Source organism: Oncorhynchus mykiss, chromosome 8 (assembly GCF_057628025.1).
Source record: "Oncorhynchus mykiss isolate SJ-2025 chromosome 8, ASM5762802v1, whole genome shotgun sequence".
Taxonomy (NCBI): Eukaryota; Metazoa; Chordata; class Actinopteri; order Salmoniformes; family Salmonidae; genus Oncorhynchus; species Oncorhynchus mykiss.
This window is the reverse complement of record NC_143029.1, coordinates 9,232,564-9,253,338: the sequence shown is the minus strand read 5'-3', so window position 1 is coordinate 9,253,338 and position 20,775 is coordinate 9,232,564. Positions and strand designations below refer to the sequence as shown.

At 45.1% G+C, this 20,775-nt stretch overlaps 1 protein-coding gene and 1 long non-coding RNA gene across 3 annotated transcripts in view; both read left to right on the top strand.

Moving 5' to 3' along the window:
* LOC110529325 (coiled-coil domain-containing protein 85C-B) overlaps positions 1-17,668 on the top strand; it is a 99,901-nt gene extending 82,233 nt beyond the window's left edge. The window contains exons 3-6 of one of the 2 annotated variants that reach the window (XM_021611458.3): positions 6,990-7,094; positions 13,110-13,205; positions 13,902-14,003; positions 17,294-17,668. In XM_021611458.3, coding sequence (XP_021467133.1) covers positions 6,990-7,094; positions 13,110-13,205; positions 13,902-14,003; positions 17,294-17,383 — 393 coding nt within the window. In that variant the 3' untranslated portion in view covers positions 17,384-17,668. Of the gene's footprint in view, positions 1-6,986; positions 7,095-13,109; positions 13,206-13,901; positions 14,004-17,293 lie in introns of both variants that reach the window. The other variant, XM_021611457.3, reaches the window with a different exon arrangement.
* Positions 17,660-20,335, top strand: LOC149981382 (uncharacterized). The gene is made up of 2 exons (XR_016497587.1): positions 17,660-17,893; positions 17,952-20,335. It is a non-coding gene; the product is annotated as an uncharacterized LOC149981382 (long non-coding RNA).
* Positions 20,336-20,775: the final 440 nt, after the last annotated feature.

Sequence of the window (20,775 nt, the reverse complement as noted above, 5' to 3'; positions counted from 1 at the left end):
TGTTGTACCGAGGCCTGGGAGGTGAGTGCTATGCTACAGTGTGTTGTGTTGTACCGAGGCCTGGGAGGTGAGTGCTATGCTACAGTGTGTTGTGTTGTACCGAGACCTGGGAGGTGAGTGCTATGCTACAGTGTGTTGTACCGAGGCCTGGGAGGTGAGTGCTATGCTACAGTGTGTTGTGTTGTACCGAGGCCTGGGAGGTGAGTGCTATTCTACAGTGTGTTGTACCGAGGCCTGGGAGGTGAGTGCTATGCTACAGTGTGTTGTGTTGTACCGAGGCCTGGGAGGTGAGTGCTATGCTACAGTGTGTTGTGTTGTACCGAGGCCTGGGAGGTGAGTGCTATGCTACAGTGTGTTGTGTTGTACCGAGGCCTGGGAGGTGAGTGCTATGCTACAGTGTGTTGTACCGAGGCCTGGGAGGTGAGTGCTATGCTACAGTGTGTTGTGTTGTACCGAGGCCTGGGAGGTGAGTGCTATGCTACAGTGTGTTGTGTTGTACCGAGACCTGGGAGGTGAGTGCTATGCTACAGTGTGTTGTACCGAGGCCTGGGAGGTGAGTGCTATGCTACAGTGTGTTGTGTTGTACCGAGGCCTGGGAGGTGAGTGCTATGCTACAGTGTGTTGTGTTGTACCGAGGCCTGGGAGGTGAGTGCTATGCTACAGTGTGTTGTGTTGTACCGAGGCCTGGGAGGTGAGTGCTATGCTACAGTGTGTTGTGTTGTACCGAGACCTGGGAGGTGAGTGCTATGCTACAGTGTGTTGTACCGAGGCCTGGGAGGTGAGTGCTATGCTACAGTGTGTTATGAAGCATGAACAGCACAGCAAAACGTTTGTCCCAGGGATGTCTGGTTGGTGAATAATTGATCTCCCTGTGGGGGGCGACACAGTGAGCGCAGGTATAAGAACCAGACATCATTAATGCATGGCTGACAACTAGTGTATGTAACCAAGAAAATGAACACGTCCTGAAAGTTGTATGAATGTCCTCTTGTTGACCTGTTGTTGTTGATGTCGAGGAATTTTTCCATTGTTCGTGACCAGTGGTTCCCAAACTTGTTATAGTTCCGTACCCCTTCAAACATTCAACCTCTGTTACGGTTTTCTACCGTCGAAAGAGAGGAGGACCAAAATGCAGCGTGGTTATTCATAAACATCTTTAATGAAAGATGAAAATACGAACCGTTTACAAAAAACAATAACCGTGAAAAACCGAAACAGCCCTATCTGGTGCAACAAACACAGAGACAGGAACAATCACCCACGAAATACCCAAAGAATATGGCTGCCTAAATATGGTTCCCAATCAGAGACAACGATAAACACCTGCCTCTGATTGAGAACCACTCTAGGCAACCATAGACTTACCTAGACTACTTCACTAAACACAATCCCATGACCTACAAAAAAAACCTAGACAAAACACATCACATAAATACCCATGTCACACCCTGGCCTGGCCAAAATAATAAAGAAAACACAAAATACTAAGACCAGGGCGTGACAACCTCCAGCTGTACCCCCTCTAGCACCAGGGTCAGTGCACTCTCAAATGTTGTTTTTTGCCTCCACATGCTAGTGAGGGCCGAGAATCCACTCTCACGTAGGTACCTGGTTGCAAAGAGCATCAGTGTTTCAACAGCTCGATTTGTCAAGGTAGGATACTCTGAGCACTGCCCAATCCAGAAATCTGGCAGTGGCTTCTGATTAAATTACATTTTCACAAAACCGCTTGTTGCAATTTCGATGAGGCTCTCTTGTTCAGATATTGGTAAGTGGACTGGAGGCAGGGCATGAAAGGGATAACGAATCCAGTTGTTTGTGTCGTCCGTTTCGGGAAAGTACCTGTGTAGTTGCGTACCCAGGTCACTCAGGTGCTTCGCTATATCACACTGGTAGGCACCAGCAGGCTCGTAAGCATTCACTCAAACAGCACTATCGTGCGTTTTGCCAGCAGCTCTTCGTTGTGCGTCAAGCATTGAGCTGTTTATGACTTCAAGCCTATCAACTCCCGAGATTAGGCTGGTGTAACCAATGTGAAATGGCTAGCTAGTTAGGGTGCGCGCTAATAGTGTTTCAAGCGTCACTCGCTCTGAGACTTGGAGTGGTTGTTCCCCTTGCTCTGCATGGGTAACGCTGTTTCGAGGGTGGCTGTTGTCGTTGTGTTCCTGGTTCGAGCCCAGGGAGGAGCGAGGAGAGGGACGAAAGCTATACTGTTACACTTTCAATACTAAAGTGCCTATAAGAACATCTAATAGTGAATAGTTAATGAAATACAAGTGGTATAGAGAGAAATAGTCCTATAATTCCTATAATAACTACAACCTAAAACTTCTTACCTGGGAATATTGAAGAATCATGTTAAAAGGAACCACCAGCTTTCATATGTTCTCATGTTCTGAGCAAGGAACTTAAACATTAGCTTTCTTACATGGCACATATTGCACTTTTACTTTCTTCTCCAACACTTTGTTTTTGCATTATTTAAACCAAATTGAACATGTTTCATTATTTATTTGAGGCTAAATTGAATTTATTGATGTATTATATTAAGTTAAAATAAGTGTTAATTCAGTATTGTTGTAATTGTCATTATTACAAATAAATGTAAAAAACATGTCAGATTCATCAGTATCGGCTTTTTCTTGGTCCTCCAATAATCGGTATCAGTTTTGGCTTTGAAATTCATAATCGGTCGACCTCTAATTCAGATCATTCAGGCGAGAAAAACATCACCCAGACAGGCCAGTTGTGTGAGAAACTCGTCATCATGCAAGCGGTCAGACAAGTGAAAAGGATGGTCAGTAAAGAAAACTTTAAGCTTGTCTCTCAATTAAAAGAAACGTGTCAATACTTTGCCCGTTGATAACCAGCGCACTTCTGTATGTTGATAACCAGTGCACTTCTTTCTGTATGTTGTAAAAGCGTTACATGGTCGCTGTCCATATCATTGCATAATGCAGAAAATACACGAGAGTTCAGGGAACTTGCTCTAACAAAGTTAGCCATTTTCACTTTCGTGTTCAAAATGTCTTTCAAGCTGTCAGGCATGCCTTTGGCGTTACCATTCCACCATGGCTCTCTGTCATGGCTTTTGCGCCATCAGTACAGATACCAACACATCTTGACCACCAAAGTCAATTTGATGTCACAAAGCTGTCCATTACTTTAAAAATATTCTCTCAAATTGTCCTAAACATAACAGACATATGCCAGGCCTGCTGACTCATCCAGCTGTAACACATACAATTCACTGGCTTTTTTATTTGACCTTTATTTAACTAGGCAAGTCGGTTAGAAACAAATTCTTATTTTCAACGATGGCCTAGGAACAGTGGGTTAACTCCCTTTTTCAGGGGAAGAACGGCAGATTTTTACCTTGTCAGCTCAGGGATTTGATCTTGCAACCTTTCAGTTACTAGTCCAACACTCTAACCACTATGCAACCTGCCGGCTTGTATACGAAGCAGTAATTCACTGCTGCGTTGTGAAGCATTGTTGTTAGATGAAGGCATTGTCTGTATAGTTTTTTTGGCCTTTTCCCCCAGCATTGTCTCAGCCATATCCACGGCAGCAGGAAGAATTAAGTCCTCTACAATAGTATGGGACTTGCCTGTCCCAGCCATATCCACGGCAGCAGGAAGAATTAAGTCCTCCACAATAGTATGGGACTTGCCTGTCCCAGCCATATCCACGGCAGCAGTAAGAATTAAGTCCTCTACAATAGTATGGGACTTGCCTGTCCCAGCCATATCCACGGCAGCAGGAAGAATTAAGTCCTCTACAATAGTATGGGACTTGCCTGTCCCAGCCATATCCACGGCAGCAGGAAGAATGAAGTCCTCTACAATAGTATGGGACTTGCCTGTCCCAGCCATATCCACGGCAGCAGGAAGAATTAAGTCCTCCACAATAGTATGGGACTTGCCTGTCCCAGCCATATCCACGGCAGCAGGAAGAATTAAGTCCTCCACAATAGTATGGGACTTGCCTGTCCCAGCCATATCCACGGCAGCAGGAAGAATTAAGTCCTCTACAATAGTATGGGACTTGCCTGTCCCAGCCATATCCACGGCAGCAGGAAGAATTAAGTCCTCTACAATAGTATGGGACTTGCCTGTCCCAGCCATATCCACGGCAGCAGGAAGAATGAAGTCCTCTACAATAGTATGGGACTTGCCTGTCCCAGCCATATCCACGGCAGCAGGAAGAATTAAGTCCTCCACAATAGTATGGGACTTGCCTGTCCCAGCCATATCCACGGCAGCAGGAAGAATGAAGTCCTCTACAATAGTATGGGACTTGCCTGTCCCAGCCATATCCACGGCAGCAGGAAGAATTAAGTCCTCCACAATAGTATGGGACTTGCCTGTCCCAGCCATATCCACGGCAGCAGGAAGAATTAAGTCCTCTACAATAGTATGGGACTTGCCTGTCTCAGCCATATCCACGGCAGCAGGAAGAATGAAGTCCTCTACAATAGTATGGGACTTGCCTGTCCCAGCCATATCCACGGCAGCAGGAAGAATTAAGTCCTCCACAATAGTATGGGACTTGCCTGTCCCAGCCATATCCACGGCAGCAGGAAGAATTAAGTCCTCCACAATAGTATGGGACTTGCCTGTCCCAGCCACTCGGTAGCTCACCATATAAGACACTTCTAGCCCCTTCTTGTTAATGGTATTTGTTGCTTTTATACATGTCTTACTACATGAAAGTCGTCTTTATTCTAACTCAAAAAACTCCTGTGTCGTGTTTTTCAAATTGTCATGTTTCCTTTCTAAATGTCTGCGCAAGAGTGTTGGTTTCCCGTGAGAGAGTAACGGCTAATGTGATTGGATGAGTAACGGTTAATGTGATTGGATGAGTAACGGTTAATGTGATTGGATGAGTAACGGTCAATGTGATTGGATGAGTAACAGTTCATGTGATTGGATGAGTAACGGTTAATGTGATTGGATGAGTAACGGTTAATGTGATTGGATGAGTAACAGTTAATGTGATTGGATGAGTAACGGTTAATGTGATTGGATGAGTAACGGTTAATGTGATTGGATGAGTAACGGTTAATGTGATTGGATGAGTAACAGTTAATGTGATTGGATGAGTAACAGTTAATGTGATTGGATGAGTAACGGTTAATGTGATTGGATGAGTAACGGTTAATGTGATTGGATGAGTAACGGTTAATGTGATTGGATGAGTAACGGTTAATGTGATTGGATGAGTAACGGTTAATGTGATTGGATGAGTAACGGTTAATGTGATTGGATGAGTAACGGTTAATGTGATTGGATGAGTAACAGTTAATGTGATTGGATGAGTAACAGTTAATGTGATTGGATGAGTAACCGTGAATGTGATTGGATGAGTAACCGTGAATGTGATTGGATGTGTAACGGTTAATGTGATTGGATGAGTAACAGTTAATGTGATTGGATGAGTAACGGTTAATGTGATTGGATGAGTAACAGTTAATGTGATTGGATGTTAATTATTTGACTAGGCTACCTGTATTTGACATTGTGTTGTTATTTTGCTGAACACGATATGGTTTCATTGTATTTTTGGAGTGAAACAAGGCTACCCGGGTGAGAAATAAACCTCATCCAAATGTATAGCCCTGTTTGAAAATGTGATGATATTTTTTATTTTTTTACTAAATTGTATTTAAAAAACATTTAAATGTGAATTTTTATTTGGCGTACCCCGATGGCATTGCGCGTACCCCGATGGCATTGCGCATACCACCGATGGCATTGCGCGTACCCCCGGTGGCATTGCGCGTACCCCTGTTAAGAGTGGACAGGAGAAGAGGAGGGATCTCATCCTTTCCTAGTGTTGTGGCCGCCTGTTTCACCATGGCCCCTCATTATAACTTAGACAGGAAGTGATGTGTGACGCCGGACCAGGGTTCCTTCCTGTCACCTCTCAGGACATTGTGATGGATGGGGAACAGAGGCTGGTTGACATGAGGGGATGCCAGCCTGTCTTACAGACCAATAGTGTATTGTTCTGTTTGTCTCGCTCAGCAGTATAAGACGCTGAAGTGGAAGTTGGGAAGTATGTTTCATTGGATAGAAGCATAATGCCAAGGATGTGGGATTCTTGGCGGAGGCTGGAAGCAGAGACGGAGGATCACATTTTTCATCGGGAGGCAAGGGAGAAATACTGTTGTGATGGTAAAAGGTGAGGAGCGAGGGAAACACATGATGTTCTTCTGTCCTCATGGGGACCTAAAATGGTACAGGAATGAAGGGGGGAATCCTGGAGGAGTAAAGGAGGGGTAGAAGAAAACAAAAGTAGGGACTTTTTAAAAATGTATTTATTTAACCAGGCAAGTCAGTTAAGAACAAATTCTTATTTTACAATGATGGCCTACCCCAGCCAAACCCTACCCCTAACCCTAACCCGGACGACACTGGGCCAATTGTGCGACGCCCTATGGGACTCCCGATCACGCCCTGTTGTGATACAGCCCAAGATCGAACCAGGGTGTCTATAGTGACGCCTCTAGCACCGAGACGCAGTGCTTTAGACCTCTGTGCTACTCGGGAGCTGGAGGAGTGATGGGATGGGGGGGGGGGGGGGGGGGGGGTGTGAAGGGACATGAGCCAGAGGTGCGGTGATGGAATGCTCATTTTATCTCTGGAGTGCATTGTGGGAGAAAGCTATGTTCTGCATTCAGTCCCCTGACACCCAGGAGCGCCAGACGTGACACACACGCATAGCTCACTGGGTTTATTTACAGCTCTGGTTCTCCTAGCATCACGTGTTTGCACACACTGGCAGCGTACGGCTCACATTGTGTGACATGGGGAAATGTCATAAGGAACATGGGTTCCCTCCGTCAGATGGGTTCCCTCCCTCAGGGAACAGTGGTCTAGAGAACATGTGGCCCAGCCGTGTGTACGGGTAAGTGTGTAGACCTATGGTGGATTGATCAGTGTATGATGACGTCTCTCTCTCTCTCTCCTCTCTGACCCCAGCAGCAGTGTAACCCAGGGGACCTGCGTGTCCTGAGGAAGGGGATGACCCTGTACCATTCTGAGTCTCAGCTGTCATCCCTGCCACAACGCCAGGACGCACTGCACAACGTGAGTACACACACACACACACACACACACACACACACATTATGTTCTTCTATCCTTGTGGGGACCTACAATTAATTTCCATTCAAAATCCTATATTCCCTAACCCCTAACCCTTACCATAACCTTAACCTGAAACCCTAACCCAAACTCCTAATTCTAATCCTAAACCTAAACCTAACCCCTAATCTTAAAATAGCCTTAGTCCTCATGGGGATGTGGGAAATGTCCCCATGAGGGATAATTTTCCTTGTTTTACTATCCCTTGTAGGGATTTGGGTGGGATTGTAGGTCCCTACAAGGATAGAAGAATCCCCCCCCCCCCACACACACACCTCTCTTTATTTACTAAATACACATGTATACCCTCTTTTCTTACCACCATCCTCTGCCTTTCTTTCTCCCATTCTCTCTCTAACACATCTCAACCACCCTGTTTAAACCACTGACTCACCAGGCCTTTAGGCTTCCGTCTCCCCAGAACCTGTTTCAACTGAATCCTGTAGTAGAAAATTAATTAGCCACTCTGATCCCTGACCTCTAACCTCTCTCCGCTACCAGAGGACACCGACCGGCTGGTAAATGAGAGAAACCAGACCTCTCTTTGACAACACCCTGATGACCTCACTCCACAGAATCAATACTGCATTTAATCAGGATCTAGTGTACGACCCAGTACACAGGCCTTATATACAGCCCCAGTACTGCCTTTAACCAGGGCCTACAGTAGCATACTGACAGGCCTAAGACACCCAGTACACTGGGTCTGTCCTTCAGTCTCACAAAATGCCCATGACCTTTGACCCATGAGTCTCTCCCAGGCGGGACAGGAGCAGGGAGGACGGCCAAAAGAGGGGGGGAGCAGGTGTCTACTAACCGCCTCATGCTCTCATCTCTCATCTCTGACTCTCTCTCCGTGGAACAGTGTGTTAATGAACAATCATATTTCCATGAAGAAGAGATTACCATAGAACAAGATGGTATTTTCTACCTCCTATTGACAGGGCTGGTTAGAGCCGAACGAATACAATATCCTCAGTGAACTTCTTCCACCGGTGTATATTTAACGGATTAGAAAGTGTTTTCATTTCCTGCATCTTGTTTTGTTCCTGTTGTCGTGACGTCTCCATGGAGACCATCTCATTAAGGTCTGTTCTGTGATTGATTGGCTGGCTTCGAATGTGGCCTGAGTTCACCCAAGCGTAAGAGAGAGAGATGGAGAGAGAGAGAGAGAAAGAGATAAGTTTGTGAGGGGGTGGAGAGGTAGGAGGCAGAAAGAGAGGGACGGAGAGATAAATGAGAAAGAGAGAAAGAAAGAAAGAAAGAAAGACAGAGACGGAAAGTGAGAGAGAGAAGGGGCTGTGGACAGAACAGGCAGCGGAGCGTCATGTGATTCTGAAGTTTCTGTCCTGTTCTTTCTGTTCCAACCAACAACCGTTCTCTCGGTGCAGACTGTTAGTTAGTTAATAGGATGGCTTCTTCTCCCATCATCATCATGGTTTTATATTTAGCTCTCATCTCCTCTCCTCTCCTCTCCTCTCCTCTCCTCTCCTCTCCTATGCTCTCCCCTCCTCTGCTCTCCTCTCCCTTTGTTCAAACTGCCCCACTTCCACTTTTAGGTCATGTTGTGTGTGTGTGACTGTGTATCTCTCTTTGTGTGTGTGCGTGTATCTCTGTGTGTGTGCGTGCGTGCGTGCGTGTGTAAGCACAACAAATGAGTGAGACAAAGCTCCGTTCATTTGATTCACAGAGACACTAGATAGTCCGCTCCTATTCTCCGCTAAGACTCTTAACACTAGAGACCATGGTTTCTGACTGTATGTGTCCCTCCCCATACTGGAAGGCTGATTATGCAGGGAACTGAACACAGAACTCAACATCCATATGAACAGTAAACCCCCGTTGGCTATGATTTTTATCTGCACTGTCCAAAACCTTTACTTACGCAGCAAGGAATAAAACCCACGAGCAGTTCTGCCAACACATCTCACACTGTGGGTTCTGCCAACACATCTCACACTGTGGGTTCTGCTAACACATCTCACACTGAGGGTTCTGCTAACACATCTCACACTGTGGGTTCTGCTAACACATCTCACACTGAGGGTTCTGCCAACACATCTCACACTGTGGGTTCTGCCAACACATCTCACACTGTGGGTTCTGCCAACACATCTCACACTGTGGGTTCTGCCAACACATCTCACACTGTGGGTTCTGCCAACACATCTCACACTGTGGGTTCTGCTAACACATCTCACACTGTGGGTTCTGCTAACACATCTCACACTGTGGGTTCTGCTAACACATCTCACAATGGGGGTTCTGCTAACATATCTCACACTGTGGGTTCTGCTAACACATCTCACACTGTGGGTTCTGCTAACACATCTCACACTGTGGGTTCTGCTAACACATCTCACACTGTGGGTTCTGCTAACACATCTCACACTGTGGGTTCTGCTAACACATCTCACACTGTGGGTTCTGCTAACACATCTCACACTGTGGGTTCTGCTAACACATCTCACACTGTGGGTTCTGTTAACACATCTCACACTGTGGGTTCTGCTAACACATCTCACACTGTGGGTTCTGCTAACACATCTCACACTGTGGGTTCTGCTAACACATCTCACACTGTGGGTTCTGTTAACACATCTCACACTGTGGGTTCTGCTAACACATCTCACACTGTGGGTTCTGCTAACACATCTCACACTGTGGGTTCTGCTAACACATCTCACATTGTGGGTTCTGCTAACACATCTCACACTGTGGGTTCTGCTAACACATCTCACACTGTGGGTTCTGCTAACACATCTCACACTGTGGGTTCTGCTAACACATCTCACACTGTGGGTTCTGCTAACACATCTCACACTGTGGGTTCTGCTAACACATCTCACACTGTGGGTTCTGCTAACACATCTCACACTGTGGGTTCTGCCAACACATCTCACACTGTGGGTTCTGCCAACACATCTCACACTGTGGGTTCTGCCAACACATCTCACACTGTGGGTTCTGCCAACACATCTCACACTGTGGGTTCTGCTAACACATCTCACACTGTGGGTTCTGTTAACACATCTCACACTGTGGGTTCTGCTAACACATCTCACACTGTGGGTTCTGCTAACACATCTCACACTGTGGGTTCTGCTAACACATCTCACACTGTGGGTTCTGCTAACACATCTCACACTGTGGGTTCTGCTAACACATCTCACACTGTGGGTTCTGCTAACACATCTCACACTGTGGGTTCTGCTAACACATCTCACACTGTGGGTTCTGCCAACACATCTCACACTGTGGGTTCTGCCAACACATCTCACACTGTGGGTTCTGTTAACACATCTCACACTGTGGGTTCTGCTAACACATCTCACACTGTGGGTTCTGTTAACACATCTCACACTGTGGGTTCTGCTAACACATCTCACACTGTGGGTTCTGCTAACACATCTCACACTGTGGGTTCTGCTAACACATCTCACACTGTGGGTTCTGCTAACACATCTCACACTGTGGGTTCTGCTAACACATCTCACACTGTGGGTTCTGCTAACACATCTCACACTGTGGGTTCTGTTAACACATCTCACACTGTGGGTTCTGCTAACACATCTCACACTGTGGGTTCTGCTAACACATCTCACACTGTGGGTTCTGCTAACACATCTCACACTGTGGGTTCTGCTAACACATCTCACACTGTGGGTTCTGCTAACACATCTCACACTGTGGGTTCTGCTAACACATCTCACACTGTGGGTTCTGCTAACACATCTCACACTGTGGGTTCTGTTAACACATCTCACACTGTGGGTTCTGCTAACACATCTCACACTGTGGGTTCTGCTAACACATCTCACACTGTGGGTTCTGCTAACACATCTCACACTGTGGGTTCTGCTAACACATCTCACACTGTGGGTTCTGCTAACACATCTCACACTGTGGGTTCTGCTAACACATCTCACACTGTGGGTTCTGCTAACACATCTCACACTGTGGGTTCTGTTAACACATCTCACACTGTGGGTTCTGCTAACACATCTCACACTGTGGGTTCTGCTAACACATCTCACACTGTGGGTTCTGCTAACACATCTCACACTGTGGGTTCTGCTAACACATCTCACACTGTGGGTTCTGTTAACACATCTCACACTGTGGGTTCTGCTAACACATAAAAAGGAAATGTTAGCTATGTTTTACTTTTGTGGTTAGGACACCTTATTATAAGGAAGTAATTGCAGGCAATTACAAATAGTTTGGATTAGAGCAAGATTATATAATCTGGCCTCGTGAGACTAACTAGAATAACTCAGTCTTTCTCCCCTCTCAGGGCACAGTTGGTGGTCTCCTCACCAGACTAACTAGTCTTTCTCCTCTCAGGGCACGGTTGGTGGTCTCCCCACCAGACTAACTCAGTCTTTCTCCTCTCAGGGCACGGTTGGTGGTCTCCCCACCAGACTAACTAGTCTTTCTCCTCTCAGGGCACGGTTGGTGTTCTCCCCACCAGACTAACTAGTCTTTCTCCTCTCAGGGCACGGTTGGTGGTCTCCTCACCAGACTAACTAGTCTTTCTCCTCTCAGGGCACGGTTGGTGGTCTCCTCACCAGACTAACTAGTCTTTCTCCTCTCAGGGCACGGTTGGTGTTTTCCCCACCAGACTAACTAGTATTTCTCCTCTCAGGGCACGGTTGGTGGTCTCCCCTCCAGACTAACTAGTCTTTCTCCTCTTAGGGCACGGTTGGTGGTCTCCTCACCAGACTAACTAGTCTTTCTCCTCTCAGGGCACGGTTGGTGGTCTCCCCACCAGACTAACTAGTCTTTCTCCTCTCAGGGCACGGTTGGTGGTCTCCTCACCAGACTAACTAGTCTTTCTCCTCTTAGGGCACGGTTGGTGTTCTCCTCACCAGACTAACTAGTCTTTCTCCTCTTAGGGCACGGTTGGTGGTCTCCTCACCAGACTAACTAGTCTTTCTCCCCTCTTAGGGCACGGTTGGTGTTCTCCCCACCAGACTAACTAGTCTTTCTCCCCTCTTAGGGCACGGTTGGTGGTCTCCTCACCAGACTAACTAGTCTTTCTCCTCTCAGGGCACGGTTGGTGGTCTCCCCACCAGACTAACTAGTCTTTCTCCTCTCAGGGCACGGTTGGTGTTCTCCTCACCAGACTAACTAGTCTTTCTCCTCTCAGGGCACGGTTGGTGGTCTCCTCACCAGACTAACTAGTCTTTCTCCTCTCAGGGCACGGTTGGTGTTCTCCTCACCAGACTAACTAGTCTTTCTCCCCTCTCAGGGCACGGTTGGTGGTCTCCTCACCAGACTAACTAGTCTTTCTCCTCTCAGGGCACGGTTGGTGGTCTCGATCACCAGACTAACTAGTCTTTCTCCTCTCAGGGCACGGTTGGTGGTCTCCCCACAAGACTAACTAGTCTTTCTCCTCTCAGGGCACGGTTGGTGGTCTCCCCACCAGACTAACTAGTCTTTCTCCTCTCAGGGCACGGTTGGTGGTCTCCTCACCAGACTAACTAGTCTTTCTCCTCTCAGGGCACGGTTGGTGGTCTCCTCACCAGACTAACTAGTCTTTCTCCTCTCAGGGCACGGTTGGTGGTCTCCTCACCAGACTAACTAGTCTTTCTCCTCTCAGGGCACGGTTGGTGGTCTCCTCACCAGACTAACTAGTCTTTCTCCTCTCAGGGCACGGTTGGTGGTCTCGATCACCAGACTAACTAGTCTTTCTCCTCTTAGGGCACGGTTGGTGTTCTCCTCACCAGACTAACTAGTCTTTCTCCTCTCAGGGCACGGTTGGTGTTCTCCTCACCAGACTAACTAGTCTTTCTCCTCTCAGAGCACGGTTGGTGTTCTCCTCACCAGACTAACTCGTCTTTCTCCCCTCTCAGGGCACGGTTGGTGTTCTCCTCACCAGACTAACTAGTCTTTCTCCTCTCAGGGCACGGTTGGTGGTCTCCTCACCAGACTAACTAGTCTTTCTCCTCTTAGGGCACGGTTGGTCGTCTCCCCACCAGCGAGTCAACCCCGGTAACAGGCTACCTGTCCTGTGTTCAGAAACCAGAGGCTGTGGTCCACGCCATGAAGGTACGACAACTTCACATTATCTCTCACAGCACATCAACTACAACAACATCAGCTCTCCTCATGATAATTCTACAACAGCCATACGCAACAGGCAGACCCCAGGCCAGATCCGGACCCAGAACGAGGTCAATACGGACGTTGGGTCCCAAAATTATTATTTTTTTATAAAGGAATTTGGTCGGGATTCGACTCATAGTGTCATATGAACACACATAAAACATGAAAAACGTGTAGAATTGCAGGTTATTAGCTTTAAAACTGCATTTTTTTTTCTTTCCAACAAGACGGCTGTGAACAGTCTGAACAGTTTGGGGTCACATGGGTTGTGAGGTGGGGGTTTGTTTCTACGCCGATAAATTACAATATCCATCCGGACCTTTGTCACCTAGGACATTTGTGTAACCGGGCCTTCTCAAAAAATGAGTATCCCTGCTCTACAATCTCAATGTCACAGATAAAACACCAACGTCAGAGAAGGCTGGAACAACACAGTGACAACTCCAGGTATCTTTTGGTAATCACTACGGCAACAGCTTCCATGGAACGACACAATATTTACATCTTTACAGTTATTCAGAAAATAAGCGAAAGGAATAAAACAACAATATGTACATAACTGCCAACTGCTGCTTTAAACAGCGAATCACATTTATTCACTAGCTTGGTTTGATGATCATAAATGCCTGATTGTACCAGGTGTTGGAGGTGCACGAGAACCTGGATAAGAAGCAGGTCCCAGAGGACTACGAGGAGGATCTGAGTGAGAAGGAAAAAGCCATCGTTAGAGAGATGTGTAACGTAAGTAGTTGTATAACCCCGAATGCTGATTATACCACGGGTATGACAAAACATGTGTTTTTACTGCTCTAATTACGTTGGTAACCAGTTTATAATAGCAGGGACTTGTGGGGGACTTGGCCTCAGGGACTTGTGGTATATTGCCAATATACCACGGCTAAGGGCTGTGTCCAGGCACTCCACGTTGCGTCGTACATAAGAACAGCCCTTAGCCGTGGTATATTGGCCATATACCACACCCCCTCTGGCCTTATTGCTTAAGTACTGTACCAGTCAAAAGTTTGGACACACCTACTCATTCAAGGGTTTTTCTTACATTTTTTTTACTATTTTCTACACTGTAGAATAATAGTTAAGACATCAAAACTATAACACATATGGAATCATGTGTAGTTGCTCTTTAATTAAGTTGCACACCTAGCAAGAGACAATTTGGCTTGCAGTGTTTCTACAGTATGTGACGGCAAAGTTTTCAAAAACAAATTTCCTCCCGATTGACACCACTCATCATGCTATCATTCTGCCTACTTTGCAGTCAACATTTAATGGGGAAGGTTTTTATTTAAGTCTAAGTCTTTAGAAACACAACACGATGACTGAATTGCACATTGCAAAGATTAAAACCAAGATTTTTGACCTTTTGCAATGCCTGGTTTACATACTCATGTTTTGCCTTAGTTAGCATTTGCTGGTTGAAACGCCTTTCCTACCTACCCTAACGGCTACTGGTGTCATTATTCGACGAGATGCATCGTGCGACATCCAGCTGAGAGCTGCATGCTCTTGCTGCCTGATATTCCTCTGAAACTAGACTATATTTCACTTTGTGTAGGCTACTTTGTGGATGATTTCTCTATTGTACTGCATAATTGATACAGAGTGTACCTTCACACTACACTACATTCATAAGCATCAAGAATACGCAATGCCCACTGCATACAGCTTCCACTACACCACTGGTTGCTCCTCTGTGTCTGTGTCCCATCGTGGAGCGGTGTTCTAGTTGGAATATTTTATAAGAGGGTCTCGCAGCCCAACTGTCAGAGCAATTCATCTCTCTGAGCAGGCAGGGAAAAGAGCAGAGCACCCCTCCTCTCCTCTTCTCCGCTTCTTCCCTCCATTATTAAAAAAATGCCTACTGATTAGAGACAGAGGGAGACCGAGAGAGACACAGAGAGAGAGAGAAAGAGACACAGAGAGACAGAGAGAGACACAGAGAGACAGAGAGACACAGTGAGAGAGAGAGACAGAGAGAGACACAGAGAGTGAGAGAAAGAGACACAGAGAGAGAGAGACACAGAGAGACAGAGCGAGAGAGACACAGAGAGACACAGAGAAAGAGAGACACATTCACAGAGAGAGAGAGAGACACAGAGAGAGAAACAGAGAGACAGCTAGTCTACCGGCCCCTACATAGGTATGTTGCCAACCTGATCTCATAGTTTCACTTTGGAATTTGCCGTATTATGGATGAAAGTACTTTTTTTTTTAAAGCATTAATTCCGCACGGTTACAGGGTTAATTCTGCACGGTTACAGGGTTAATTCTGCATGGTTACAGGGTTAATTCTGTGTGGTTATAGGGTTAATTCTGTGTGGTTACAGGGTTAATTCCACGTGGTTACAGGGTTAATTCCATGTGGTTACAGGGTTAATTCCACGTGGTTACAGGGTTAATTCTGTGTGGTTACAGGGTTAATTCCACGTGGTTACAGGGTTAATTCCACTTGGTAACAGGGTTAATTCCACGTGGTTACAGGGTTAATTCCACGTGGTTACAGGGTTAATTCCGCATGGTTACAGGGTTAATTTTGTGTAGTTACAGGGTTAATTCTGTGGTGACAGGGTTAATTCCACTTGGTAACAGGGTTAATTCCACTTGGTAACAGGGTTAATTCCACTTGGTAACAGGGTTAATTCCACGTGGTTACAGGGTTAATTCCATGTGGTTACAGGGTTAATTCCACTTGGTAACAGGGTTAATTCCACTTGGTAACAGGGTTAATTCCACATGGTTACATGGTTAATTCCACTTGGTAACAGGGTTAATTCCACTTGGTAACAGGGTTAATTCCACGTGGTTACAGGGTTAATTCCATGTGGTTACAGGGTTAATTCCACTTGGTAACAGGGTTAATTCCACTTGGTAACAGGGTTAATTCCACGTGGTTACAGGGTTAATTCTGTGTGGTTACAGGGTTAATTCCACTTGGTAACAGGGTTAATTCCACATGGTTACAGGGTTAAAACGGTAACAACTCAAAGGGTTAAGTTTAGGTTTTCATTCCGAGGGGTTAATGTAAGGGCTATGGGTTGGGGATAATATTTAACCAAATAATTCAAAACAATGGGCTGTTTCCATCAAATATTATTAAGTCCTCTCCCTGCTTGCTAGAGCATTATGAGCTGCAGTGGCACTGTGGTCTAAGCAGCGCACTCTGGCTCCGAGCTTATGAGTTTCACCCAGTGCTGTGCCATGGTTTTTGGGGGGGAGGAGAGGGAGGTGAATGCTGAGGAAGGCAAATATATCCACGTCCTCAGGGCCCATTCAAAAGTTTCTAGGGACCAGACTGATGTGGCAGGATAGGAATCTGGGGAGCTTCACAACACCGGCTCTGTGTTATCTATGGGGCCCTGTGTCCTGTATTATCTATGGGGCCCTGGGTCCTGTATTATCTATGGGGGCCTGTGTCCTGTATTATCTATGGGGCCCTGTGTCCTGTATTATCTATGGGGCCCTGGGTCCTGTATTATCTATGGGGCCCTGTGTCCTGTATTATCTATATGGCCCTGTGTCCTGTATTATCTATGGGCCCCTGTGTCCTGTCATCTCACACACAGAGAGATTCCTTCAGGGATTCAGTTAGTGAAAGACCAAGTGAGGACAGAGAGATTCCACCGGGGGTTGAGTTAGTGAAAGACCAAGTGAGGACAGAGAGATTCCACCGGGGGTTCAGTTAGTGTAAGACCAAGTGAGGACAGAGAGATTCCACCGGGGGTTCAGTTAGTGAAAGACCAAGTGAGGACAGAGAGATTCCACCGGGGGTTTAGTTAGTGAAAGACCAAGTGAGGACAGAGATGCTTTTCCTGCACATAGTGTTTTGGGGGCATCAACATCAAAATGATTGAATTTCAGCTTCTGTGTATAAAAAAAGGTTGCATAACATAACTTATTTGTTTGTTTTCTTTTTATGTGTGTGCGTGCGTACGTGTGCGTGCGTACGTGTGCGTGCGTACGTGTGCGTGCGTACGTGTGCGTGCGTACGTGTGTGTGCGTACGTGTGTGAGCAGGTGGTGTGGAGAAAGCTGGGCGACGTGGCAGGATCTAAGCCGTCTATCAGACAGCATCTCTCTGGTAACCAGTTCAAAGGCCCCATGTAGTCCATAGCAACCAGAGAGGGAGAAAGAGAGAGAGAGAGAGTCCTTCCTAAATGCTCCCCATTCCTACTACCCATAACACCATTCTCCCGCTGACTATAGGTCCCATCACCCACCATTCTCCTGGGATATGTGACTGGATATTATACGACCCATCCCATTCCTACTACCTACACTACCCATAACACCATTCTCCCGCTGACTATAGGTCCCATCACCCACCATTCTCCTGGGATATGTGACTGGATATTATACGACCCATCCCATTCCTACTACCTACACTACCCATAACACCATTCTCCCGCTGACTATAGGTCCCATCACCCACCATTCTCCTGGGATATGTGACTGGATATTATACGACCCAGGAAAACCACAGAATGGACCTCTCCATCTCTCCCTCACCACTAGTCAACTCCCCATACACACACATTTCGTTTGAACTTCCAGTGTTGTTGATAACTGGCAGCTAGTTTCACTGATTTGCCACTTTCCTTGTATTACAGATGTTAGGTTTATAGTCAGACAGGCTTACACTTTACACAGTGCTGATGACTATTACAGATGTTAGGTTTATAGTTAGACAGGCTTACACTTTACACAGTGCTGATGACTATTACAGACCAAACTCTTATGTTGTTTTGTTTCATGCTAAAAAAAGAAAGAAAGAAACTCAGATGAGAGCTATAGGATCTCTAGGATGTTACAGTGACGCTGTGATAATGTCAGACACGGTTACATTTTGGGTTACGAGTGTCTCGTATGGACAATTCTAGGATCAGCTTCATCCACCTTCAATCCTGATCTTGAGCCTTTAGAGGTAATGTACAGAACTGACGGTGGAGCAGTGTCCAGGAGCAATGTCACCCCACTCCTTCATAGTACTTCCCAATAAATAAAAAAAAACAGCTAGCTCCTCTGTTAGTTGTGCTTTGCCTTTATCTGGTTGATTAGCATAATTAGCATTAGCTAATGCTAGCCTTAGCGTAATTAGCCTTAGCTAATGCTAGCTTTAGCAGAATTAGCATTAGCTAATGCTTGCCTTAGCAGAATTAGCATTAGCATCCAAAGTGTTAATACGTGATACCCATTGTGATATGATACATAGCGCCCTATGCTCATAAGATAAGTCTATTATTAATACAGTACTATTATAGAGATCACTTTTAAAACTAGTGTAAAATATGTAAACGAAAAAAAAAACATAGCACTGCATTGTTGTTGTTATCGTTTATTTTGAGCTTTTTGTTTTTTATTATTATTCTAGCGTGGCCACGTGTTATAAACGGACTGTTTTGTGGGTTTTATGTTTTACAAAAGCACACAACTGAACAGGGTTCTTTCTAAGGTAACCACTCATCTTTTTACTGTAGTTCGTTGAAACCAATGATTACTTCATCTGCTCTGTAAACGTATCAAGGCCATTTTAAATCTAAACCCTCTCAGCCAAGAGTCAATGTTTTTTTTTGTTTTTTTTTACTAAAATGTACAAGGTTATGTCTGCTCTAAGACAATCATGTTTCTCAGGTTGGGAAATAACGAGAGCTTTTCCCCCGACCCTGTGGCTCCTCTGTGGATATCGTGGGGATTCTTTGTTGACGTTTGGTCAGGCTGCCTGTGTGTACTGACGTTCTCTGTAACAGACTGATGACACCTGGTTACTACAGGGTTGGAGACTACTGAACACATTGTATTGCATTCATTTTATATGAAATAATAAGTTTCATGACAGAATGTTTCAGAAACGTTCTCTTTACTGTCATAAAGGACAGATCAGACTAATTTGGCTATTTTTTGGTCATCAATAACTATTGCATTAATCAAACCGCTGTACAACACAGTATTTTAATTAAAAGCTAAGAAAGTTGTCAAATAAATGGAAAGCTTTTCATTTTCAATTAGCATAATATGACTGTGTTTTTAGTCATGGTGGATACAGCAGATGAGTTTCAGCAGTGGACTGTGCATGTTTTGTAGAAAATGACTTCTGTTGGAATGTGAGAAAGAGCAAGTCTTCCCTTAGATGTTTTTGGATACAGCTACGTTTTAAAGAGTTATAATGATGTCAGATGAAATAATAAGTACTGTTATGATCAAACTGTTCAAGGCTATTTATTGCCAGGTGTTTCGATAAAAAAAAAAATGGGGAGAGCTATCCAATAATAGGGCTGTCATGTGATTGGCCAGTTTAAGATTTTGACGTATCAGGAGATTTTGATTGGTATCCAGGTCTTTTGATTGGGCAATTGGTAATGATTGACAGCTCAAGCTCTCCTGGCTCTAGTATTAGTTTTTCCAAATTAGAACGTTGAGGCTTCTGACCGTACATTCTTACGATTCGTCCTCCTCGGGTTCTCTCTAATAGGATCTACTACAACAACAAAAAAAGAAAATGAAAGTATGGATTTTCAAAAAGTGTCCTTTTTTTTTCTAGGAACAACCGATTTGAAGCTATGATGATATAATGATATAATGTTATAATGATGTAATGCTTTTCAGTCTGGCATTTTGATTTGAGATGTGCCACGTTTTTCTCTGCATGGGATTTTGAGTTGGAACCTGTGTTTTGAACTTTGTTGCATTTTTCCTATTCTGTATATATGTGCTAAACTAGAAGTCATGATGATCCTAGAACCTAGTCTGCGTCTCAAAATAACAATATATTTCCTAGTGCACTACTTTTGACCACTGCCTTGTGCTGACCCTGGTCATATGCATTGTGCTATATGGGGAATAGGTTGTTATTTCAGACACCGACCCTACAGTGTTTAATGCAAACTATTCCTATAGCAACTAGCATGAATGTAAACAGGTTTTTTTTCCCCCCATGAATTTCGCTGAGATCAGACAAATATGTGTAGGTGATAGTTAACAAAACAAAAACAGTAATTGAACTAGGTCACTTTTAGATGATTTTTTTAGTTGAAAAAAAATAAACAATTACTCTCTTTGTAATTCTGTGTCTTCTCTGAATTCATGTGTCAGGAAATGCTGACTTGAGCTGAACTGATAAACACATACAGTACCTTCCCATACTGAAGTGAACGGAATTCAGAACTTGAGCAAACCTGCCCTCTGCTGGTTTATATAGTGAATGATCAATGTACTGTATTTTATGTCTGAGAAACTTAACATTTCAAGTTGGATCAACGGAATGGGACTGACAGTATTGGCGAAAACCTTCAAAGTGGACACAGATACAGCGGATACAGGTTAAACCACTGGTCAGTGAATGTGTGGGTGTAGTTTGGGGAGGGGTGGGGGGTCACAAACAGACAAAACAGTGAAGCTGATAGTTCCTAAGGTCAGGACCTGAGAAGCAGACAGTCTGAACTTCACCTGGGGTGTACTCATTAGTCCAAAACATTTTGCAACAGAAACAAGTTTCTATTGGA